Source organism: Chenopodium album, chromosome 26 (genome assembly GCF_948465745.1).
Source record: "Chenopodium album chromosome 26, dcCheAlbu1.1, whole genome shotgun sequence".
Taxonomy (NCBI): Eukaryota; Viridiplantae; Streptophyta; class Magnoliopsida; order Caryophyllales; family Amaranthaceae; genus Chenopodium; species Chenopodium album.
The window spans coordinates 13307930-13326714 of NC_137859.1; the positions used below are offsets into that span (position 1 = coordinate 13307930).

Here is an 18785-nt window from a genome sequence, read left to right on the forward strand (position 1 = left end):
ATGAGGGTAGGGGCAGTTTGTGAGCACAAGGACAAAGGGTGTCCATGGAGAATTTGGGCCGCTTGGGATAAAAATAAAACAAAGTTTTGTGTCAAATCTTATGTTGGGGAACATACTTGTGGCAGATCCTCTAAGGTAAAGAAAATGTCAGCCTCTTGGATTGCAAAGCAGTATAACACACAGTTCAAAGTCAACCCTTACATGAGGTTACATGATCTCATGGAGACTATATGGTTAGATTGGGGCATTAGAATCAGTAGGTACTTGGCTCATAGGGCTAGGAGAAGAGGACAATCTCTTATTGTGGGGGAGTACAAGGAGCAATATGGATTGCTACCTAGGTATGCAGCTGAGATTTTAAGAAGCAATAGGGGGAATACAGTCAAGCTCAAGTTAAATGGGACTGTTTTTGACAGGATATACATTTGTTTAGAGGCTTTGAGGAAAGGGTTTTTAGGTGGATGCAGGCCTTTTATACACTTGATGGGTGCTTTTTGAAGGGTCCTTATGGGGGGCAATTATTGGTTGCAGTAGGTAGGGATGGGAACAACCAAATGTTCCCCTTAGCATGGGCTGTAGTAGGTGTTGAAAGCACTGAAACTTGGAGTTGGTTTTTACAATTACTTGTTGCTGATTTGGGAACAGAAGAAGGGGCAGGGTTTACATTTATGTTAGATCAACAAAAGGGCTTGGTTGCTGCAATTGCAGAGGTTTTTCCACAGGCTGAGAGCAGGGTATGTGCAAGACATGTGTATTGCAACTTTAGGGGTGTGTTTGGTGGTAGCTTGGAGTTTAGGAAGCAATTTTGGATAATTGCAAAGTCCACAACTGAGAATGATTTTCTGGCTAAATTACAAGTAATGAGGGACCTTTCAAATGATGCTGTTGAGGATTTGTTGAAAAGAAATTATAAGAAATGGTGTAGGGCTTTCTACACACCTATGTCTTGTTGTGACAGTGTAGACAATAATATGAGTGAAGTTTTTAATGCATATATTCTAAAATGGAGACATAAGCCTATCATTAGCATATTAGAAGACATTAGGGAGAGCTTAATGGACAGATTACACAAGAAAAGGGACATGATCAAGGAAAGGGATCTCAGTTTATGTCCAAGAATCCAACAACAACTAGAGAAGCATAAGATATGGGCTAGGGGTTGGAATGCATTCTGGGATGGAGGTTTTTGCTATGGAGTAAGGGATGGGGCAACTCAAACTAAGTATGTTGTTAATCTGTCAGAGAGAACATGCTCCTGTAATGCATGGCAAGTTAGTGGGATACCATGCAAACATGTTGTGGTGGCCATTTGGAACAAAGTGGACCAACCAGAGCAATATGTGAATGATTTTTTCAAAAAACACACATATGCCAAGGCTTATAATCACCTACTTGAGCCTCTAAATGGTCCACAAGAATGGCCTACTTCAGAGAACATTGTGACTGCTCCAGAGCTGAAAAAGGTGCACAACAGACCTAAGACAAAGAGAAGGGCCTCTGCTGGTGAAGTTACTGAGTCTGGGAAGCTAAGGAAGAAAGGGGGCAAAATAACATGTAGCTTGTGTGGGGTTCCGGGCCACAACAAAGCAACATGTAGAAATGCAGCAAGGGATAGCTCCAATGGAACTAACACAACTTCTGCCCACACAACTGAACCTACTGCAGCTACTCCTACAGTCCCAATGCACAACAGAGGTGTGGGTGTATACACCTATCCTAATGGTTATCAAAGACAAGTAACTGTAAGTTTTTGTTATTATCTTAAGTTGATTTCTATTTATGCATTATATATTACTTTAATTAACTACTTTTCCTGTCACTAGTTTCAGCCAACTAATCAGCCAAATCCAACAACTTTTAGAAGAGGAGCTGCATTTTACTCTGATTATGCTGGGGAGCAGACCATATATTCCTTCTCTCAGGAATACCCTATGTCACAAACACAACCAGAAGCCCCATCTCAATCATCACAGACAATAACAACACGGTCACTGCAGAAACTTAGCTAGGACAAAGCAAGTTCAGAATAGAAACAAGAGCAACTGAGGTAACCTCATTTCTTTTTATTTATAATTTCATAATAATAACAGTCACTAGTAAAACAATTACATTTAGATAGCCTGCTTCCTAATAACAAACCAAGCAAGTACAATTGTAGCAAGTGCGAAAATAACCCACAATTCACACTTAAAACATATAGAAACCCTTTTTTTTTCATTTTCAGCATAACAACAATCTGAGTTCAACTTTCTTGCAACTGTGTTTGCTTCAGTAACCCTCTGCTTCAGCTCTTGCACTTCATTACACAACATCCTTTTGTCTTCAAGTAGCCCTAAGATGACCTGCCTCTGCCACTCTGTCTGCTCTTCATCATCAACCCACTTAAAATACTTGCAGCCTCTTTTGTTGGTCTCAGCATCGTAGTCTGAGCATGCTACAAATCTCCTGCCTGGATTATCTTTAGTCCAGGACCTTGCTCTTGTCAGAGGTAAGCCACAATGACACCTCCTTCCATTACCACTAGAACCTCTACTATAAGAAGACATCCTACAAAAAACAAATAAAAAAAATAAAAATAAATTATTTCACCAATGAACACTAATTGCAAACTTAATTCTTTTTTTTTTTTGTAGGTACCTTGACTGGAGTTCTTGATGCAATGGAAGCAATTTCTTTGAGAAGCCAGATTTTTTTGAAGATGAACATCAATTTTTTGGAGCTGTTGTGTTATTTATAATGATGTTTTGAATTTTTAACGGCTAGTTTTTTGACACTGCAAACTTTCTTAAACATTTGATGTGTATTGTTGTTGCATTAATGGTGGCAGTCCCTAACCTTTTTGATTAGTCATCGTCCCTGAAGTTTTTGGCTGCTGATTGCTTAAATTTGCTGACTCATGGTCCCTAATCTTTTTGCTGACTAAGCAAGGTCCCTAAACTTTTGATCTGAAACACCAAGTATGGTGGTTGAGGGACCAAAAATGCACATACGAAAGTTGAGGGACCAAGAGTGCACAAATACGAAAGTTTAGGGACCGTATTTGTGCTTTACTCTAGAATTCACCTAAAGCTAAGTATATCCATGACTCCATGAGTGATTTCTTTGTTCATTATACTCCCTCCATCCCTATTATTTTGCCCCATTACTAAAATGTAAGTCAAATTTTAAAAGCTTTGACCGTAAATTCCCATTATTCTACAAAAGGAAAGATAGTCATATGGGATCTTGTTTGGTTCGTCTAATTATATATTTAATTAATATAAATCTTTTTCAATAATTTTTACACGTATAAAAATGGAGATATAAACATTTTAACATGTGTCTTAAATACCGTGAAAAGTCAAATGGGGCAAAAATAAAAGGACACAAGAGTATTAGTTTTAATAATTTAATAACAAAATAAAAACAAGAAATATAAATGTACATAAGTTGTGAAAATTGTTCATTAGGATTACTTTTGCTAACATGATGACAAAATGAATCATTTATTTATTTATTTTACTACATTGAAAATTTTGTACTTCCGTTGTCAAAAAAAAAAAAAAAAAAAAAGAAAAAAAAAAAAAAGAAAAAAAAAGAAATTTTGTACTTTTAAAATAAAGCTATCACCTCTCTTTACCTTCCTCTCAATCTAAGCCAAAACACATAAATTCAATAGAGCCCCGCTTTTCTTATTGATGAACGAAAGATATTTGTCAGTGGTAGTTTTGTAAATATATGCATAGGTCCCTCAATTCTGTTTTGAAATTGAGAGCTTAAATTCCATTATCTGCGTTTTACTTGTTTAATATTCGATGTTTTTGTCCTCTTTCCGAATTTCTACTATTAATATATTTGGTGTAAATTAATAGTAGAAATTCGGAATTACCCCATAAACCCTTGGAGAGCTCGCTAGTTTCCAGGCGTGATCAAGCTTGGTTTCTAGTAAGCCTTCGACTTTACGGAGGAAGGGAGATCCTAGGCATAGACTTGTTCTCCAAGGAATTTTGAGTCTCATAGTGGGTGGGAGATCATAATTTAGATCCATGATTACCTTCTAACCTTGAGTGAAACATGTCTAATATTTTGAAGGTGAATTATTTTGTTTTGGTTTTACGTGTTAAGACACTTGATTTTTCTCCTTTGGAAGTGTGCTCCCTTTCAATCTCATTAATCGAAAGGACTTCGGATGATTAACTATCTTTTTAGCTTTGAAATGACTCTTAACTTAAATTCATAGGAAGTCAGCCAAAGTTGAGGCACTCTATCATCACATTTGCCAACAAGGCAACAACAAAGTTGTACATGTAGGAAGTACAATCCAAGACAAAAGGAGCAAGTTTCAAGAAAAGAGAAGATTTAAGTTTATAATTTAGATAACACAAACAATTTTAGGGTGTATGTAATTGACATTTCACTTAATGGCATTATACTCTACATCATTTACTTTCTCTCCTCCATCAACTCTTTTCACCTTAGTTTCTTTCTCATCCTTCAACCTTCGATTTTAATGGAAAACGAAGCAATAACAAGAACCAATGAAATCAATGGAGGTGGGGAAGCTCACCTATCCTTTGGGGTTAACCATGTCCTTTATTTCTCCATTTGGTTTTCGGATTTTTGTTTAACTTATTCAATGGCACATCCGTCGGAAATGGCGGTGTTGGTACGCTGTTGGTGGTGGCAAAATCGAAGTTGTAGTGGGTAAGAATCAGATGATGAAGTTGAATGGGAGGAAGGAGGATGAAAAGATGAAGGTAGGTAGGAGTAAGAAGAAGGTGAACAGGAGGAGGAAATGAACATTAATCGCATTTTGCGAAACAAAGCTGGCAAAAGTGCATATATTATTTTAAATGGAGCACGCACAAAAATTAAGGCAACTTATCTATCGTAGAACTATAAATGAAAATTGTTTATTGATGTTAGAAACTTGGGCTCTTTCTCTAGTTATTCCGAAGTTGAAAAACCAGGGCACGTTATTGTATTTTGGTGCTTGTAAGAGCTAGTTTAGCTCATTTTAAATCTTTGTTGTTGAACGATTTTTATTTGTAATATTAGGCCCTAATCTCTTCACCTTAAAAAAATAATATTAAGTAAAAATAAGTTCAATTCAGTAAAAATAATTTCAGTTGAGTAAAAATAAGTTCAGTTCAGTAAAATTCAGTTTTCTTAAATAAGAATTATAATAGAAAATTAATAGAAATAATTTCAGTTCAGCAAAAATAATTTCAGTTCAGTAAAATTAATTTAAGTTTAGTAAAAATAATTTAAGTTCAGCAAAAAATAATTTCTGTTCAGTAAAAATAATTTCAGTTCAGCAAAATTAAGGTGAAGAGAACGGGACCTTAGTTATACATATGTAAAATAATTGTACAAAATGTTCTCTCGAAAAAAAAGTACAGACATTGATTTTAATTTCAGATGATAGACATTCTTCTGAACATAACCCACCCCCACCCCCCTTCTTCTTTTTTTTTTTTTTTTTAAAATCTTTTTGATGAAACTGAATATTCATTAAGGGGCCAATTTTAGGTGCTATTAAAGATACTGTCACGTTGTTTTAAAGGTAAGAAGAAGACTTTATCAAGTCGGAACCTTTCACAAAACAACATGAGGTAACCGAGCAATGCCCTTTAAGGGCCTGTTCTCATTGACTGAACTGAGCTGAGCTGAGCTGAACTGAAATGAATATTTTATAAGAGAAGGAAATTAGGAGTTGAGCTAAGCTGAATTGAATTTCAACGTAAGAGAACGGGGCCTAAGATTAGGATTGTACTAGTGTATCATATGGTAATGATATACATACTGTTTGGGGTGTATTTAAGAGATGAACAGAATACATAGATTGTAGTAAGACAAAAGGTTACTTATTGTTTTCGTCAAAAAAAAAAAAAAAAAAAAAAAACACTTGTACATTGTTTCTGGAAAAAAAAAACGAATTTAGAGGGGGAAATAACCTTAAAATAGGTAAAGGGGTATTCATGTTTCTTGTATTTACAGTTTTCAAAGTTAACAAAAACCTGCAGCATACACCTGAAAATCAAAATAAAAATCTCATCAATCTAGTTCATAAAACAAAAGTCGAAAGGAACAGTGTTGTGGATGAAAAAATTCGAATCAAACAGAAGATATTACAAACAATGATGCCAATAATCAATGTTACTCGTCTGAAAAGATTCAGCAAAATAACATAGCGGGAAGATTAAAGGAATCAAAACTAACAAATTCATGAGAGGATAGGTTTAAAGATGACAATTCGTCTAGAAACAACGATAATATGATGTTGCACCAATTCAGTTCAAGTCTCTTTAAGTCCAAGCACCACCATTTCAACACGCAATTATGTTTATATGTGACATCAATAAGGTAGATCAATACTCTAAAACTAAAATAAATGCTTATGCAATCAGCAATGAAAATATACAAAATACAGATTTAGAACTAACTAATTTTTTCATATAAATTAACAAAAGGCTTCCAGTTATTTGGGAATTTAGATTGATCAGAATTACAGGACAATCTATTAATCAAAGAGCTGGAGATCTAGCAGGCAATTTAAATTTACCTGTTAGAGCCGATCCCATCATAAGTGATCCCAGTTTAGGAGTGTGCTGTGCAAACTCTGCAGTGTTTCTTCCTAAAAATATACGGAAGATTTGCTGCCTGTTTGTCAGTACAGAAAAAAATGAGTACACTAGCTTTATAAAGACATGCCTTCAAGTAGAAACTCATATCAACATTAATGAGATGTGATACTACAAATGTTATACGGACTTCATCTATTCACCTTATATACATGTATTCGGTGCTTCATGCCACTTATATCCTCTCATGTAGAAAATGTCAGCACTGCCATAAAGAAAACACTAACATCATTATATGAAGAAACAATCAAATTACAATCTTCGCAAAGCCATCATGATAAGCATTGGAAAAAGTAGTTACCTCAAATTGCAGTTTTTTTTCAATCTTCTGGGATTAGCTAGAAACAAGAGTGATGTGGTTTCAGGGTTCCCAGCAAGCTCCAGTGACTGTCACTCCATATGAGCTACATTTCTCATGTTCTACTCTCTTTTATGTACACAATCATACATGAATTAAAAATAACATGAATGGGGTAGGAATTCTCTTGTCATAACAGGATGGAAATCCAAGTATGATAATTGCCATCCCTTTCAATAAAAATTAGCGGCAAAAAGAATTCACATTGACTGCTACCCCAGGAAACATAAGATAATTGATAGCCTTGATACTATAGTCAACAGCTTGCAATGAGTCTCTTGTCCATGTGAGGAACCAGCTGAAGACATGAAATGATTTCTGGTCCATATAACCACATGCAAGCAAAGGATGAAACCCATCCACTTTTTACCTCCACAAGACAGTTCCACAAAAGACAAACTTCCTCTGGACAGCAGAGCTGCCAAAAATAACTGCTTAACGACTGATTGTTTCCTTAGCAAGCCGTACCAAACGCAGTAGCCCGTCAACATCATAGAAGTTGAAATCCAGAGCTCTCTTAATGGAAGTGATACCTCCCTCTTTTAAATCTGCCTGACCCGTGCTAACATTAGCAGCTGCAAAAGCAATGCGTGATTTTCTTGAAGCTTCCATAGCAGAATTTACATCCTGAGCCTGCAAAAGATAAACCTTATCAGGGCATAACATCAATCTTAACTTTAGAGAATTTACATGAAGATAAAGTAGCTTCTCTAAGCCACAGCACTGTAGGGGTATATAGGAATATTTTATGGAATAGCTTGTTACTGATTGAGCTCATTATAGACGTTGATTTCAGTCAAACCTCTAATCTTGGTTTCAGTAATTAAATAAGGTCTGAGGGCAAGGGAAACTTTAGCTGATAAAAAATGAATTTCACAAGCTAGTGGGATCAGCTAAGCCATTGGTAAGTGAAAACAATTGTTGGTTATGACTAATGAGTGGTGTGGTGATGAAAATTTATATAAATAATATACTTCTAGAGGTACAATTGCATAATTATGGACTTTCAGTATGCCACTTCCTAGTAAAATTATACAAAGTCCCCATTGGTAAGTGATAATGATTGTCAGTATGACTAATGAGTGGTGTGGTGATAGAAATTTATAGAGATAAATACATCTAGAGGTATAATTGCATAATTATGGACCTACAAGAAAGTTTGTGAATGCAAGGTTTTGGATCCTCGCTTTGACTTAGGGGACGTTTGCCGTATAACTAGCTAGCAAGAGACAAGAGTCAGCTAAAGAATATGGTTACTTGACGGTTTGGTTGTAGGAGCTTCTCCATTCACCAGTGAGGTTGTAGCAGTTGATGCTATTTTGAAATGACATAGTCATCTTTGTTCAAAGAGAATAATAAATTGAAACATAACTATGCAACGTCAAGACTCAACAGTCCAACATGCTTTAAGATTCACGTAACATACAAAGAGAAATAAGCATATCTGACTTTGAGCCGCATGTTAAATATAATCTCAACTTTGAGTTGACGCAATATAAGTTCAACTTTCAAGGGGATAACCATTAGCATGATCCAAGGTTAATTTGCAATGTTTATTGTCCAAAAAAGTCATTGCGTGTTTTCTCTCTTCCTTCATACCCTTAGTCTGGCCCCTCCCCACTACCTCTTTCATACACATTCACTCTCCTTCTATTCCCCATCAACTCAAAAAGTGTAAATCACCACCTCATCTCCACCACCACCCATACTTTCTCAACTCTTCAAACTAAATTAAGCCCACATTTTACGAAATATGACTGTTTAGAGATCAGAAATTAAAAGTTAAGATCACACTATATTGTTTTATGTGCAAAGTTTTGTCGCTAATTTTTTTTTTAAATGCCGTAATGAAAGCGATTATGAAAATAACATATTTAGAAAATATACATTTATACAAATCTAATAAGACCTCGTTTACTATATTTTTCCTCATGAATTAATGTACATATAAGGTCAAAGTTTAGTCAAATTAAACAATTAGATCAAATCACATCACATCACATCAGAAATAATAAATTTAGATAAGCAAAAACAAGGCAAACTAAACTTAGCCTAAATGTCATTGGTTTGGAACTAGAAATACTGCAATAGTTCATAATCCGTTAGAGAGGAGTCGTTTGGGAAACCTACGCCCCCACCCTCTCCCCTCCCCCTCTTAGGTTAGGATAAATCTAAATTTATTCAAAGTTGGGATTCACAAAAGATAAAAGAATATAATTGGAATATTTAGAATTATTTTTCCAAACATTAGTTATTCAGGCTGATATAAACAGAATAATTATTTCTCAGTCTCAAGGCAAGTAACATCAGGTTTCAGTAGCATAAGTAGATACACCATTATTTCAGTCAAGCAACAGGGGAACTTACAAAACTAAGAAGCCTAGAAAAGTTTGGACGGTTCTTGGCTGCAATGACGAGGTTTGCTGCAAGTTGAGGTGAACCACCACTTCTGGCCTGAGCAGCCTTGTCCCCATTAGCATTGTTGTTTAAGTTGTCAATATCAGATGCAGATGAAGAAGGTGACTCTCCTACACATACAAATTCAAAATTAGTGGCTTCTACTTTGCTAAACATCAGTAGCAGCAGCTGATCAAGGTCAAAAATTGGACAGGGGTCAGTATTTATGAAAATGATCAATGATAAACAGCTACTAGAAAGAAGCAACAATATAATTCAGGTTGATGTAAGGGGTTTGACCACCAGCCCTACTTCCCTCAACCCCAAACACATGTCAAAATAGGGTCTATTGGCAGAAACACCGCTGGTTGCAGTGAAGCATAAAAACATAAAATTGGTCTGCTATGTATTTTGATATGAAGATGAAAATAAATAACTAATTGAAAGTCCCAGAATATCGAAAGCGGATAAAAAGAATAGCACAAAAGAAAAAGGAAAACAAGGTCATAAGTATAAGCATATTCCATTACCTGGAGGAACCATCTGCAGAGCAGCCTGCAACTCATGCCTATCTCTGCTTGCAGAATTATGTGAAGAATAAATTACCCTCATATATGCCACTTCCACACATTTGTATGCCAGTGCAGCAGTAGCCATGTCTTTCATCTTCTCAAATTCATGGGCACAAAACCTATATTCCATTTGGGGAGGAGAAACTTTAGTTAGCGAACATAATAAATCAAGATGTATATGACTACATATTACTAGAGGTTATAGCAAAGTTGAAATAAAATATGGAAACAATCACTGCAGTCACTCAGGTCAATAATTATAAGCAGCATGTGTGTGTGTGTGATAATAAATCAACATGTGTATATTACTAGAGGAAAAAAAAAAAAAAAAAAAACAGCAAAGTTGATATAATGTGTTGTGTATGTGTGCGCGCACATGCAACTTCACGTTCTCTGAAATTGCAGACAACAGATAGCCACAGAGAGATATCAAAGGATTCATGAAGCACAACTAATTCCTCAAAGTATCTGCCTTTTTAGTTGAAACTATATGCCACCCAGTATTAGAATGCTGGAAATAATTAGTCTTAGCAATTTCAGTGCTGTGCATCCAATCATTATATGATACGACAATATTAAATTATTAATAGTGAATATGTGCTTGTCTTGTTTACTTACTGGCAAAGCTTTGCGGTACTACTATATATTTGCTTAGATTGAGCAATATCTGCATGTTTAATGTTCTCAGTTTTTCCAGATTCTAGAAGGGAGGCTCCATGAAGAAACTTCAGTGCTGCTTCAAAGTACATTGCTATACTTTCTGTTGGACTCGAGCTCTGCAACAGTCAGCAAATAACACCAAATAAGAAAGAAAGGATACTTTAGTATTTCTTTCATTTTCTGATTTCTTTTCAGAGGAGAGAATAAAGACTATTATCACCTTCAGTCGATCAGCCAAGTGTTTGAGGTTTGTGGCTTCTTTAATAGCACTGCTTGCAGCTTGACTAGAAGAATCCCTTCTAAGAGGACTTGGAGCATCCTGATTCTTGATCCTGTGGCCATTAGATATTGTTTGCTTTGACAAAATATGAGTTCCATTCTGACTATCAGCTTTTTTATTCAGTCTGGGCTCCCTAGGAAGAGCATCAGGGCGAGCATCACTGGCTGAAGTACTGGCCTTGATACCTTGTTTAGGTTGCAGATTATCTAACGCCTCCTTTTTCTCACCATCAGAACGCAGTATATGCCTGGACTTCTCTTTTGCAGATATTGGTACCAAGTCCTCAGATTTATCCACATCAACCTTCTTTGAAAATCTTCTCTCATCATATTCTGGCTTTCCTTCAGACTTTGGAAAAGAGGGTTCTTTATTGTTTAATATTGTACAATTCATATTCTTATCAGCTTTTGACCCACATTTCTCATCAACTTTTACTTTCCTGTCCCGTTCTCTCTCTTCATGAGCTATTGTATGATTCAGTGAGTTCTCATATGAGTTGGACATCTTAACTTTGCTCTTCCCAGAATTAGATTTCAAAGTTTGATTCTTATCATTGGAGAGTGAAGGAGAATCCTTACAAGATTTCCCGGAGTTAGAAATATTGGCATCAAGACGGAGTTCACCTCTAGCTGCTGTTTCATTCACACATCTATGTGAAGCTTGTGTCTCTGAGGGAAGCCCATTATCTAGGTTCAAGTTTTCAATGCGGTTGTTACCATTAGTCAGCTGTGAATCTCCTATACTTTTGTCTTGCACGCCAATCAAATTTGAAGAGCCATGAAGTGTGCCTGTTGCAATTTTATCATTCAGTATAGCTCCAGATTGATCAGTGTTGCCATCATAATCAACAGCAGAGCACCTTGTAGGACAGTTTGTTGCCAGTTTGATGGCCTCTTGGACGTCATCATTCCCTACTGTTACTTTGCACCCAGATATGAAATTATCTGGATTTGGGATTCTCAAGGGAGAAGAAGAAACTGATTCAACAGGTGAACCTTTTATTTCCTGGAACTTTGATTTGACTTTAAGAGATCCAGAAATTTTTGAAGAGCTTGATGTAGCTGCCACAACAGGATTTGCACCTAATGAATCCTTTAGCACAGACTCATTACTAACCAATCTGTGTTGCGAAACATTTTTAGCCTTCTTGTCTGCTTTACCATTTCTTTTACTTGCACTGAAATCTTTTCCCTCTGACTTGGATATCCTATGCCTCTTCCTGCTAGATTTTTCATTATCATCCCTCAATTTGCCAGAAGATGGAGTAGAATTTGGAGGATCCTTGAAATTATCACTTTTTCTCTTCTTATTTCCACTACCAGACTTGCTGACATGCACGGCACCAACAACTGGGAGGTCCTCAAGTTGGAATTTTGATTTCCCAATATAATCTGGACGGATGCTATCGATGTCATCCTTAGAGTTCTGAGAAGCAAAGAATTCTGAGTCAGATACCTGATCCTTTCCAGATATACCAGCTCCCAGCCCATAGCCTGAGCTAACACCCATAGTTTCAAAACCTTGATCATGAGCAGCTACCCGATCATTATCCCCACTTTGCATGCTACGTGTTTTACTTTTCTTAGAAGTTCTAGAAAAATCTTGATTGGATTCCCTTTTGCTTTTTATATTTGGGTTCTGAGCATGACCTGTGGGAACAACAAGAAAATCAATTCTCTATAACAAATAAGAGTGCTTAGATCAGAACAATTAGACAAGGATACTTGACATTTAATACCTCCATCAGAGTAACAATCCATTCTGTGCTTCTCTATTTTCTTATGTTGACCAGTATCTGGATATATGTCACCAGACTTAGCTTGTTGCTCAGGATCTGGTCCGTTCATGTGGTATGGCTCTTTTGCTGACAGTTGCTTCTTTATAGAGCTTGGAGGCTTTTTTGGAGAATTTTGTAAAGATGACTTTGATGGCTTTCTTACTTTACTGGTTATTCTCCCAGAGTTCATAATATCAGCTGAAGTCATTCCAGGAGGAGGGACATGGAAATTGTTGGTTTCCTCCTCACTAGCGCTGCAACGGTTCATATCAGGCCTAGAGATAAAATCAAAATTGTATAAGAACTCAGCATAATTTTTGAAATGGGTAAGAAAAATTAACACCAGAAACTCTTTCCTGCATGATAGCCCATCAGCCATCACAAGCCAAAAAAATGTTTAAAAGCAGTGTGAATTGGATGAAAAGCAAGGAAAGATTTAATCTAAAAAGAGCTTACAGCCAGGTCATCATACTGCAGTCCCACTTATCAGGAAGGTTGTCAGGTTTACAGCCAGGTGGGAAGACTCGCCATTTCTGGCATTTGTCACAGCCAACCCAATCAACATTTGCTTCATTGCTAGTAGGAGCTGTTTCAAATATAGGGCGGCCATTTTCTGGCACTGGAGCATTGGTAGAGTGCCCTTTTAGTTTCTCGGTTGTCCCCTTGCGCGTATCCAAGGAACTTGTCCTCTCCTTAGAATTGTTCTCATAAACTAAGCTGTTCTTGTCAACCACCTCAGAGGTCTTCAACATCTCTCCAGGAGGGACATCTGGGGAGTCCATTACATCACCTTCTTCCTCATTCATCTCTCCAAAGAAGTCAACATATTGACCCATGCCTATCTTGGAATCCTTTTGCACTTCAGTTCTACAAGCAGTTTTCTCAGCATCAGTATACGTCATGTCTTTCAGCACCGGAGCACTATCTTCATTAATTTCCATGGCTATTTTTCCAGTAGCAAATCCACGAGCTTGACTTTTCTTTTGTCTTTTTTCATCCCCAGATGAGAACTGTCCGTTCACAGAAGATATAGCCATAGCATCATCACCGGAAGTAAATTTGTTGGTCCCTAGATTTACAGGATCTTTCAGTCCATTCTTTGAAGCCTTTTTTAAATTGGAAGCACCAGTACTGAAATTAGTAGTACTGTCAACTGTTTTAATTTTGTCATTACCAACTTTTTCTGGATCGGTCACCATATTGTTTCGGACTTCAGCAGCTTTGCTATTTAAGTTATTTGCAGCATAGGATACCTTCCCAGTTGATTTCTCACTTAAGCTGACATGAACAAGAACTGGTTCTAAAGGTTCCCTCTCTGATGTATCCCTGACAACTGTTTCTTTCAAAGAAGATGTTGGAGAGCCTCTCACATCACTGTGAGCATTAGATAGAAGGGGAAGTTTCAAAGCTTTAGAAACAAGCTCATCACAAGAAACAGCATCAATGTCTGTTTCCTTCAATTGGGAACCAAAACCTATATTGCTGTCCTTCCCATCTCCCTTATCTTGTAAAGATAACTCTTTTCTATCCAACTTCATGCTGTTCTCAACAGAACTTGTTGTCTTATCTTTGATTGGAAAAGTTGGGAACCCTGTGACAGAATTTTTCAGTTCGGCCTTGGAGGAAGTTTCAGTAAGAATGTCTTGCATGTGTTTTGGCCTTTCACTCAAACACATCAGGTCATCTGGAAGAGGAGACAAAAAGCAACCTCCTAATAGCAGGGAGGATGTCATCATCTGCCCAGAAATATAATAGAGATCAATAAGAATAAGAGAGAAAAAGTAATTTTCATAAGAAAATGTAAACAAAACCATGAACTCACATGAATAATTTGAGTTGGAGACTCGAAACCATCAAATGAAAGTCTACAAGACAGCCCTTCATTCTCCATGGGGCTATCATCAAGTGATGAAGTTGGAGAACCATCAAGGCCAAGACCAGTATAGATTTCAGTATTTTTCTTCACTGACAAATTATCTGAACCCACTTTAATTCGAACTTTCAGCGTTTTCTGATCACGAACTTCAGATTTAGTTGCACACAAATCCAATGACTTAATGGAATTTTTCCTCCCATTTTTTCTACTCAGGTCATTTTGGGGTGGTAATGGCTTGTAAGGAACAGATGAAGCAGATCCTTGTTTTATTGAATACGAGACATTGGCAGGAGCAAGAGATTTATGATGACCAACCTAAAAACAAGTTTGACAAATAAGAAATATCCAAAAAGCCATTTTTAAAATTTATAAACAAATCAAAAGTAAAGACAATGCCTTCTATGCAAATGAATAATGTTTCCACCAATTAATTTAACAAGATATACGTCATAAAATAATATAGTAAGAGTACCTCCGTTTGTAATGTATTTGGAGACTGGGGAGTAATACTATTTTGAACTCTTGGTGGACTTTTAGATTGAGATCCAACAGGTGATCGGCGATAAGTTGGCAAGAACGAACCATATATTCCATATTTTGCTCCTGATATATCATGAGGCAAGGATAATGAATGCGTCAAATCTTTCAAATCATAGAAAAAAGTAGATGGTTAGTAATAATTGACTCACCCAAACTCTCGGCCGAAACCACCCCTTCAAAATCTTTCTTAAAGTGCCCCAGTACATCTTGAAGTTTATCATCCTTGAAAAGACAATTAAAATATTGTCACCAGTAATATAGTGTAAAGCACCAAAACAAAGTGACAAACCGAGTCAAAATTGATAACAAGAAGGGGTACACAAATGACTTGTATCAACAGTTTGGTCATTACTCTATAAACAAGATGTAACAGTAACACTGCCAAAATATTTCACCTTGAAAACATCTACACCCGTAATTCATTACTGATATAGTTATTGACAAAGTTAGGACAAAAAAATTTCAGATCCCTACAGATTTATCTTCATCTCTCTGTGGGCGTGTGGCGTTATCAGATTTCTATTTTTAAAAAGCAAATCTTAATCGTGAAAAAAAAAAAAAAAAAAAAAAAAAAAAAAAAAAAGGAAAAAGGGAGTATGGAGGAAAAGAAACAATGGGTACTAAATCATCCTAGATCATTTGTCCCCTATTAAACTTGTGACTCGCAATCTTGTTAGCCACCGAACTCAAGAGGTGGAAAATCAATTAGGATGGATTTTTTTGATTTCAAAATAGTATCTAAAATAGTTGGTAGCCATCAATCATTCTATCCTAAGTCACAAGCTTATATTTGTCATGAATTGGTATCATGGGCCATAACAAAAAATTTAATATGCACTTAAATATAAAAAAAAAAAATTCTCCATCACTGGAATAAATTCATAATAGAAATAACCTTGGTCCATCATTATATGCCATACCACCATGAAAGGTGAAAACATAGTACTACTATCAACTATTTTCTAATACTTACTTTTAACCACCTGATAGTGAAACTGACCAATGTCACTAGAAAGTTTAATTAAGAATTAACAAAGAAAAGTCTCTGCATCTGTAAAAAAAAAAATATATATATATATATATATATATATAATTCCTGACCTTACGTGCCATCTTAGCCGGATATAAAAAAGAATTAAAAGCAAGTCTTTCATCTGTTCTACTCTATCAGAACAAAATGTGGTGATCATAAATCTACAAACTCTCACACTCTTTATCCAGCAACGAGATAATGTTAGGAATACTAATCTTGTCAATCATGCTCAACTATGCCATATTGTTCTGCAATATACTAGCTTAATAGACAATATGCTTTCAGCAAGTTTGTAGCTCCTGGACCCTCTTTCTTTAATCACAACTCATTTTGAGGTTCAGCAAGGTTGACTTCTAAAGCAATCAATAGACCTAGATAAGGAGTTCAGTCATTTATTGTAGTTCACTCAGATAAGCTGTATGTATACAGCATCAACAAACAAGTTATCTAAAATCAATTATAGTTCACTTAGTCAATAGTAATTAAATACTTAGAAAAGCAAAATAGTACATTCTTCTATGACTTGTAATAAGAATCTTATATGTTGGACGCTGGTTAGTTAATAAGTAAATTCCTCCTCAATTAAGATATCAGGAAATGAAGAAATAATGTGCACTTCCCTGCTATTCAATTAGAAAATTACATTGATTGGCAAATATGGTATTACCATATAAGGGTAAAATATTGATATACCAAATATTTCTTGTTATCTCTCCTCATAGTCCTTCTCTAAGACAGTCTACTATTCATTCAAGATATACCCTTATATGCTAATAATATCCTTCCAAATGGGGGTGGGATTCTCATATATATCCTACCGTTAAACTGAGGCAGTTCCTCCATGATAAAAGACTACTTTTTGACAAAGCAACAGCACACTATACAATATTTTGTAATTGTATTAATTTGAAAGTACCATCAACGGACACTTTGATCAAGATAAGATGTCAGATATTGAAAGGTAGTTAATAACAAATAAATGAGTCCATACAGTTAATGAGTAGAGCTAGCGCTTCCTTTTGCTGCTCAAGAGTAGCTGGTCATAAAATGTGCAGGCAAGCAGATCTAGATTTTTTTAGAGTTTAGAGTAACTTCCGTTACGAAACTTAGCATGAAAATAATCAACAAGTTGAGTGAACCTCAACCTCTGCCCCCCCCCCCCCCTACCCCCTCTTCCCCACCTCCCCCAGCATGAAAAAGGCCAAGTAATTATTCAAGGTCTATCATTCGATGGCATTTCACAAAGTTTCAGCAAGTTTGGATCCATTTAATCAACCACCATAGTCCATAAAATCTCAAATGTAGTCGGATAACCTAGAACAACTGTTGTATAGTTCCTTCCAACCTCCAAGACATATATGTGCTACTGGCACTTCATTACAAAGCATCACACAATCAAAGAAGATCAACATTTCTTCTGTGTGGTCCACACCTATTATTAATCAGCTATAGTCTTTGAGAAGCTCCAAGTTTTAATATTTGATTAACTTAGGATAGTATCCCAATTATCAAACAAGAAATATCCTCAACAGTCAAGCACTGAGGTAAAATCCCAAACTTTAATCATATAACATCTCAGACTTAGTCAAAACCAATTATCCTCATCACACAAAGTTGGTTTCAAATTTTACATTCACGAAGAAACACTCACATTCACTAATATCCAATCGAAACTAGCATCTCAATTCTCAAAACCACAATGGTTAATTCATTAACCACATGACATACCAAATTCAACACCATTCACCCACCAACAAAACCCCATAAAAAATGCTCCTACCTCGACCTCGAATATCTAAGTATCACATAGCTGACTAATACAATAACAATGCCTAAAGAATTATACAATTATAAAACAAATAGATTCTATTAAGCAAAATTTCAATGCTACTAAAGACTCCTGATCTAAAAACAGCTTAAATTATAAGAACACCACATAATTGAATTACAAAATTTGCACAAAATTAATCAATAAAATCAAAAACAAAACCCAATAACAATTAAACTAAGAAGCTTACTAAGTAGGAAAGGGCAACATCAGGGTCAATGGTTGTATCATCATCATCCTCTTGGTAAGAGCAAGCTTCTCCTTCTTCAAGCTCAGTCTCAACCTCCATCTCTCTCTTATTGTTATTATTACTGCTAAATCTCTGCTCTAATCCCTTCCTTCCCAAAGAAATCATCTCAGAAACGCGAAACGTTTCGATTGACAAAAATACTCACCAAGCTAATTTCACAATTTCCCAGAAAATAAAATCACAAATTCTATTCGACCCATTGAAGAATATCGAAATCTAGAAAACCCCATTAGTTATTTCACCTAATTAGATCAAGATCAATAGCTGAAACCCAGAAAAAACACCTAATTGAAAGACAAAAAAAAAACAATAAATTAAATGAATTAAATTGGGAAGAAAAAGAATAAATCTTTCTGGGTTTTTTTTAGGGTAATTAAATTGTAATTGATCGAAATTTGAGGAGTAATAAAAACCCCTTTTTAGTTGTGGATCGTAAAATTGACGATCTGTGGGAGCTGGAATTTGATTAGCAGAGATGAACTACGGTTGTTTTGGTGTAAAGCAGCCGCGTTTTTAATTTTATTTTTCCTTTTTCTTATTTATGTTTTAATTTTATTGCCCCACTTTCTAAAAATTTTGAAGGTAAAAAAA

The 18785-nt window shown here is 35.9% G+C and overlaps 2 protein-coding genes across 3 annotated transcripts; one reads left to right on the forward strand and one right to left on the reverse strand.

The window, feature by feature from the left end:
- Nucleotides 1–2009, forward strand: LOC145616846 (uncharacterized). The gene is made up of 3 exons (XM_081671568.1): nt 1–341; nt 434–1742; nt 1824–2009. Exons 1-3 carry the CDS (start codon nt 1–3, stop codon nt 2007–2009), a joined length of 1836 nt encoding a protein of 611 aa, XP_081527694.1.
- A 3688-nt stretch (nt 2010–5697) lies between these two features.
- LOC145616550 (cysteine-tryptophan domain-containing zinc finger protein 3-like) lies at nt 5698–18785 on the reverse strand. 2 transcript variants are annotated; one of them, XM_081671296.1, is made up of 14 exons: nt 18135–18785; nt 15233–15305; nt 15016–15146; nt 14490–14858; nt 13124–14403; nt 12629–12942; nt 10831–12539; nt 10569–10726; nt 9909–10069; nt 9349–9509; nt 6925–7614; nt 6767–6828; nt 6545–6642; nt 5698–6012 (listed from the first exon to the last, which is right to left on the reverse strand). In XM_081671296.1, the coding sequence occupies exons 1-11, from the start codon at nt 18297–18299 to the stop codon at nt 7417–7419; spliced, it is 4719 nt and encodes a 1572-aa protein (XP_081527422.1). In that variant the 5' UTR covers nt 18300–18785; the 3' UTR covers nt 5698–6012; nt 6545–6642; nt 6767–6828; nt 6925–7416. The 2 variants fall into 2 exon arrangements, with proteins under 2 accessions (XP_081527422.1, XP_081527423.1); XM_081671297.1 differs by having other exon boundaries at nt 6767–6845.

Coding starts and splice junctions, on each gene's coding strand:
- LOC145616846 (XM_081671568.1), top strand. CDS start 1: ATGAGGGTAGGGGCAGTTTGTGAGCACAAGGACAAAGGGTGTCCATGG. Junction 342..433: donor CAATATGGATTGCTACCTAG/GTATGCAGCTGA, acceptor ACATTTGTTTAG/AGGCTTTGAGGAAAGGGTTT. Junction 1,743..1,823: donor GTTATCAAAGACAAGTAACT/GTAAGTTTTTGT, acceptor TCCTGTCACTAG/TTTCAGCCAACTAATCAGCC.
- LOC145616550 (XM_081671296.1), bottom strand. CDS start 18,299: ATGATTTCTTTGGGAAGGAAGGGATTAGAGCAGAGATTTAGCAGTAAT. Junction 12,540..12,628: donor GGATTGTTACTCTGATGGAG/GTATTAAATGTC, acceptor TTGTTCCCACAG/GTCATGCTCAGAACCCAAAT. Junction 9,510..9,908: donor TCTGCAGATGGTTCCTCCAG/GTAATGGAATAT, acceptor TTGTATGTGTAG/GAGAGTCACCTTCTTCATCT.